The 7,500-nt window shown below is 40.3% G+C and overlaps 1 protein-coding gene across 1 annotated transcript in view; it reads right to left on the minus strand.

The window, feature by feature from the left end:
- Window positions 1–4,196: 4,196 nt before the first annotated feature.
- Window positions 4,197–7,500, minus strand: part of LOC138959920 (uncharacterized) — a 5,018-nt gene continuing 1,714 nt past the window's right edge. The window contains exon 4 of the mRNA XM_070331592.1: window positions 4,197–7,010. Coding sequence (XP_070187693.1) covers window positions 6,941–7,010 — 70 coding nt within the window. The 3' untranslated portion in view covers window positions 4,197–6,940. The remainder of the gene's footprint in view (window positions 7,011–7,500) is intronic.

Genomic DNA, 7,500 nt, shown 5'->3' on the forward strand with positions numbered 1-7,500 from the left:
CACGGCGGGGATGTTTTTGAATTAATTAATTTCTTAAATGTCATTTGTGTTTTTAATTTTTTTTTATTAAAATAAATTAATAAAACAACTCCTTTTCAGAGCAGAAAGCAGTCGGGCTGTTGATTTGTTGTATGTGTGCAAGCGGAGGGATGTTTTTTTTCCCATTTAAAAGTCAAGTTAATTCTCAGAACTCACAAGCCAGACTTTCATTTTGAAGGATAAAGGTTTATGGCTCAGCCCAAATCTTCCTTTTATCATATATTTCAGGCTAGCCCTTAATAGACTTAACCTTGTGGGACTGTAGGACTTTTCATATTCATTTAGTCGATAATCTTCCCATCGGAGATAGTGAGCAAATCATTGAAAACTTAAGCATATATGGCTCTTTGGGTGGAGGACCCCCTCAAAAATGGCAGCAAAACGTGCCTTTTTTGGCCTCTGAAACGGTTGACACCTAGCGCCTTTGACTACATAAAGACTAGCACCGTCCCCTCAGATTTAAAAAAAGCTGTCATTAAACCCCTTCTGAAGAACAGCTCCCTCGACCCCAACGTACTTAAGAACTACAGGCCCATCTCAAACCTTCCCTTCCTTTCTAAAATCCTAGAGAAGATAGTCCTAGACCAGCTCTCCTCCCACCTCTCTGCCAACAACCTCCTCACTCCGCACCAGTCAGCTTACCGCACGGACCATAGCACAGAGACCGCAGTCCTTAGTATCCTCAACAACATTTTGACTTCCTTAGACGATAACAACATTTCCCTGCTCCTCCTGTTAGACCTTTCGGCCGCTTTCGATACAATTGATCATGAAATTCTACTGTCCCGCCTTGAGCACACTTTCAGCATCCAAAATTCAGTTCTAAATTGGTTCAGATCCTATCTCTCAGACAGAAAAAAATTTGTAATTGTAAACGACGTCCCATCCCAGGAAACCTCCCTCCTTTTTTGGCGTTCCCCAGGGCTCTGTGCTCGGGCCCGTGCTGTTCATCATGTACACCTCCCCTCTGACTGACCTCATCGACAGACATTCCGTTTCCCACGAAATGTTTGCTGACGACACTCAGCTTCAGAACTCAGCGACTCCCTCAGAATACGCCCAGATGACCACCTCCCTTCAGTCTTGCATTGCTGACGTTGAACTCTGGATGTCCACTAACAAGCTTAAACTTAACTGTGACAAAACAGAAGCCATTCGTTTCACCAAATCCTCCTTCTCCTCCTCTCTTTCTATCTCTCCCTCCTTCTATCACTTTGGGCAGCAGCACTATTGAATTCTCAGACTCCGTCCGTGATCTTGGCATCTTTCTTGATAGCGATCTCTCCATGAAACACCATGTTATGAAAGTCTGTCAGTCCGCTTACATCGAGCTTAAGAGAATAGGTTCTATCCGCCCATACCTTACCGAAGATGCCACCAAGACCCTTGTTTCCTCCTACATTCTTTCTCGATTAGACTACGGAAATTCTGTTCTCATTGGCTGTCCTCAGTCTGTCATCCATCCTTTGCAGCGCGTTCAAAATTCTGCAGCCCGGCTTGTCTGCAAAGCCCCTCGGTCCCAGTCCTGTTCCCCCTTGCTAAAGAAACTTCATTGGCTCCCTGTAGAGCTGAGAATCCAATATAAGTGCTGCTGTATCTGCTACAAAATAATATCTGGCTCAGCCCCATCCTACCTGTCTGACCTGTTCACACTCTATACACCCTCACGATCCCTCCGCTCCTCTGTAGACACTAGAATATTCCGTCTATCTTCTTTTAGTCGCAAACAGCACGGCCAGAGAGCCTTCTCCCACTCTGCTGCCGTTGCGTGGAACTCTCTCCCTTACTCTATCCGACACTGCCAAACATTCTGTTCCTTCAAATCAAACCTTAAAACACACTTCTTCACACAGTATTTTGATTAATTTTATTTCAACATGGTGCATTTTTGAATCAGGTGTTTGAATGTTTGAATGTTTTGCCTGTGTTAGTATGCTTGCAGCTTGTATTGATGTAGTGTTTCGTTGTTCACTTGTGTGCTGAATGCTGCTGCACATGCTTTTTTGCTTTGCTTTGTATGTCATTGTAAAGCGCTTAGAGAATGTAAAGCGCTCTATAAATCTCCCATATTATTATTATTATTATTAGAGAAGTCAGGTGCATAAAACAAAATGTTCTGAACAGGAAATTGAATGGCCTTTTCCAAGGTTGTTAGAAGTGTTTGGTTTGTGCATATTCCGAATTTTTGCAGATTTTAAAATACGGGGCTATGGTTTTTGTCAAGTCGATTTTAGGGGTGACCTTGTTTGACAGGCTGTCACGGGATGCATATACAAAGTACCATCAATCGGACAAATGGTATGTACAGCTGACATAATTAACTTTTCGGGCATATAAAGTTCAACTAAAATGAATTGCGTTTTAGTGCTTTTCTTAGCGTGCAAAAATTGTTGCAATAATCTTTTTGGCCAAGTTAAGTTTCTCGTCTATCTTCTTCTGTTGTCGATTTTTCTTCTTCTTCTTTTTATATCAGTAAACATATATTACAATTCATTTCGTTGAATAAGATTTTTAAGTTGAAACGTGTCAGTACCGTAAAATCCCTAGCAAACGCCCAGTATCTAGCAAACGCCCACCCCCCACTTTTGGCCAAAAGTTGTGCAGAGGGGTTACTACCTAGCAAACGCCCACCCCTTTTTTTGCTTTTAAAAACATTTGTTTTAAGACAGTCGGCCTCCTTTATCTACGATTTGTGCACACTGTTCGATGGTTCGCCGGTTTTTTCTTCTTTTTTTTCTATCACAGAACGTTGATCTTTCTTTGGGTAAACAAACGGTGTGTTTATTTTTCATTAAAATTGCATAAATCACATGTTGTATCACTTTTTTTCTCTCGTGAAAATGTGATGACACTTTATCTTGCAAAGGGGTGTATACCTAGCAAACGCCCACCCCCTACTTGTACCCGAAATCTGTGCGGAGGGCGGGTGGGCGTTTGCTAGGGATTATACGGTATGTACTGTTTCTATTTTACTTTTTTTTCGTTAGAACTTTTGCTTTGAAAGGGGGGGGGGGGGGAGCGGGGATCAAGAATTGCTTTGTATAACTGGTGTCGTATCGTTTTACCCGCATACGTTGCCTTGGAGATAAGAGTGAAATCGGCCCCTGAAGTTGGTTGAATTGTTGACGAACTACGATTTTCGAGAAAAAAATTCGACGCGAGAGGGGCGTCTTCTTTCGATGTCGATAGCAAATAAATTTAGGTGGTGTGGTTTTACTTAGCACTGGAGATAAGAAACTTCAAGGGTTTACTCAATCCTTTGTATTTAGACGGATGTGTGTGTGTGTGTGTACATGTACATGTATATATAAATAGGAACACTGGCACACGCGTTTAGTCATATCCGCACGCAAGTACAGGGTGACACGAAAAAAACAGATCCCACCAAAAGTTTAATATTTTCTGAAATAATCAGCCGATTCTTTTATTTTTTCAGGTGAGCCAAGCTGAAATGATGTTCTAACAGCCCACCAAGTTTGAGCTTCAAGATGTCATGGACAACGGAGCATAAGACATTTATAGTCGAGGCCTATTTTCGCCGGCGAACAGATTTGCTCGGGCTGCGCACAACAGACTCTCTGACTGAATCAATATTCCTCGGTGTCCTTGCTGATTTAGGTCGACCAGAGTGGGATCCCCTGTTAGGGTTTTTACTATTGAGGTTATTGACAGTCCCATGGTCTCTGAACTTATCCCTCCATCCATAGATAACTGATTTAACAGGAAAGTCTCTACGTCCAAACTGTCTTTTGAATTCCAGTTGAGCAGCGTGGATAGAATTCGACCGAAAATAGGCCTCGACTATAAATGTCTTATGCTCCGTTGTCCATGACATCTTGAAGCTCAAACTTGGTGGGCTGTTAGAACATCATTTCAGCTTGGCTCACCTGAAAAAATAAAAGAATCGGCTGATTATTTCAGAAAATATTAAACTTTTGGTGGGATCTGTTTTTTTCGTGTCACCCTGTAGGATTGTTGAAGAGGGCTTTGTGCTTTAAAAACAATACAAATCAAACACACACCACACACACACACACACACACACACACATACACACACACACACACACACACACACACACACACACACACACACACACACACACACACACACACACACACACACACACACACACACACACACAAGAACTGCCATCGCGAGAAAGAAAACTTAACTCGAAGGAAATTAAGTTTATTTTGCAAGCATTTGTAAGTGTATAACGCACAACTTTTCTTTTGTTTTTCCGAGAAAAAAAAATACAAATCACAAACTTGCAGTATAGTTGTGTTTTATATGACACAGAATTTCCAATGTAAAAGCAAGAGAATAAGCAATGCCCAGTACAAAAACATATATTCACGCTACCCGTTTGATGATTTTTGTGAAAAGAAGAAAGGAATGTTTCCGTGACAGATTCTTTTTGGTTCAAACAAAACACGTTTACACTCTATGGGAATCTCTGCCTCTAGTCTCTATAAGAGTAAACCGCATATTTAATGTGCAAATACATTTCATATTCATTCGCACACTAGAATTACAGCAAAATGAGTCATGGGAGAAAAAGATTCAATAATATGATCAAATCACATGAAAACAGAAACAATGGAAGGTATTAAAACATTTTTTTTAAATGGTTGCAGCGTAAACGGTAAATCGTATTGTTTAAAAAAAATATACATGACTTAAGGATTGGATGGAAGCAAAATGTCATGGTTTAAAGCTTTCTTTTGATAAAGAAATTACCAGTGTACACATTTCTTTCAAACGGATTTACAGTAATCAGCAGTTTCAAAGCATCTCAGTTACCTCAAAGTTTCATTGGGTGATGGCCGCAGGGCGTTTCAAAGAAACATACTCGGAAAGACCACATCTGTGCGTTAAATTGGCGGGATAAAGTTGAAAGATCCCTATCTCTCACAGATAACTTTGTTGATTACAATCTGGATGCAACACGATACCATCTGTAAAACACGTCCTTTTTCAATCGAAGGTGCTTCACAAGCGAACGAATTTTTTTTAAAATTTCTAACATGAATTTTGCTGCTACCATTGCGAAGCATTGAAGCAAAACAGACGCGAAGCATTGTGTTTGCATAGCCAAACATGTCGAAAGCTTTACACACACACACACACACACACACACACACACACACACACACGCACACACAGACACACACACACACACACGCACTCACACACACACACACACACACACACACACACAAACACACACACACACACACACACACACACACACACACACACACACACACACACACACACACACACACAAAGTGTTCTCAATTCAACAATAATAAATACCTTCTTACAATTGTTCTAATAAATATCAAGAAAGTATGGCTGCCAGAAAGAGACAGAGTTTTCATCAACGAATATACACACCCGCGCGCATTCACAAAGAATACAAAGTAAAAGGAATCACAAAAGATTACTTACACAATCACAGTTACAGGAATCGTAAAAGATACTTACACAATCACAGTAAAGGAATCGTAAAAGATACTCACAGAATCACCCGTATTACTTTGACAAACCACAACACTCGCGTAACAATTATTAACTGTTCACATGTAGACAACTGTATAAATCACAAACCAAAGGAAACACTGTATTTTCGAAAACATATTTTCTACAGGAAAGCATCCAACCTTTCAGAAGGATCACTCTGTTCACGATTAAAGGCACAGTCCTCCTCATGACAACCATTGGGCTGACCATCTCAGATCAGGCCAGGCTTTATCATGGGATAAGACCATCCCTCCACTTGGTCACATACCAAAAATCAACACCCTGACTGCTTCTGGTGGTGAGTTGGATTTTTTTGATGAATTAATTTCTTTACAAAGAAAAGCTACTGATGGCGTTCACAAGCCACGTTAAAGTCGTTCGAAAGTCGCTTGTTCATTTCAATGCTTATTATTCTCTCAGGTGCCAGGAGAAAGGTTCCGTACAACTCTCGCTTACTCTATTACACATGTGGTATGCTTAAAGAGCGATTACTTCCCTTTGGTTATTTGATATGAGAACAAAACACAAGCAAAAAACCCACCAGAGTGTTTTAACACCGCAGCTAAGTTAAGTGTTACCATGTCTGTTCTACTTCCTGTGATATGCACGCACATTCAAGCATTTTGTGTAATAATAAGTATGAATAAGAATAATTTGTAAAGTATATATGCTTGATCAAAGCAATAAACAACAAAATGCAAACAATTTGATGGCAACGAAAGCAACACATACAGATGATTATGACGGCAAGATATATATTGATGATGACGACTTTGCTGCTGCTGCTGCTGCCACTGAAGAAGAAGAAGAAGAAGAAGAAGAAGAAGAAGAAGAAGAAGAAGAAGAAGAAGAAGAAGAAGAAGAAGAAGAAGAAGAAGAAGAAGAAGATGATGATGATGATGATGATGATGATGATGATGATGATGATGATGATGATGATGATGATGATGACGCTGATGCTGATTATGGGAGTAGGACTTAATTGTAATATACCACAAGTACAACTCAGACATGAACTGCCCAAGATCCTTCACTGATCGGAATCACAACTCATAAACAAAATGTAAATGATTTTTCCACGGACATTTAGCACACGCATTTTCTCCAGAATACTGACATTGTTGTAACAGCCCAATCCTTTTTAGAACAATAATATGATATGATTGATCTTTACATATGAATAATTTGCAGATCTGGTTTTCTCTGTTTGTCTCTCTCTCTGTCTCCGTCTCTCTTTTTGTTTTTCTATCTGTCTGTCTCTGTCTTTCTTTTTCTCTCTTTCTCTCACTCTCTGTCTGTCCATCCGTCTATCTATATATGTCTATGTTGCTCCCCCCCCCCTCCCTAGCACCACTGCCTCTTTTTCGCCTTATCAATAATGTCCAGCATGTCCCTGATGATCGTTGTTTCTGCCGAAAACATTGTGAAGCACTCTGCCGATTCTGAAAGAACAAAACAGGCACATTTGTAAGCAATCAAGAAGTGTACATAATTATTCACTTTAACATCCCTGCCTGAGTTATCGCTAAAGAATTATTTGCTTGCTTCCCTTTCTGAGAAAATCAAGAAGTGATTGATATTCTACCGCGCCCCACCTACCGTTCTCTACATACTTCACCAGTGTTGTATCCAGACAAAGCGGACAATAGGTCAGTTGGACCTGACTTCAAAACCTTGTTGTGTTAGAAGACATCATAGCCTACCTGTCAAGGTCATCAGGACATTCATCAAACGGCCTGGGGTCCGAATAATGCGTCATATCAAGAAAGTACGCGTAAAGGACTGAAAACCGAGGCCTGACAACAACACTACAAAACAAGCACAAAGACATCAATCAACATTCTCAACTTTCCGTCATTATGTTTACATAAGCCTAAAAGCGGGGAATAAAATGTTCTCATTATCACACAGGAAAGTAAAAGTACATTTTCC

This window comes from Littorina saxatilis, linkage group LG2, assembly GCF_037325665.1.
Source record: "Littorina saxatilis isolate snail1 linkage group LG2, US_GU_Lsax_2.0, whole genome shotgun sequence".
Lineage (NCBI taxonomy): Eukaryota > Metazoa > Mollusca > Gastropoda > Littorinimorpha > Littorinidae > Littorina > Littorina saxatilis.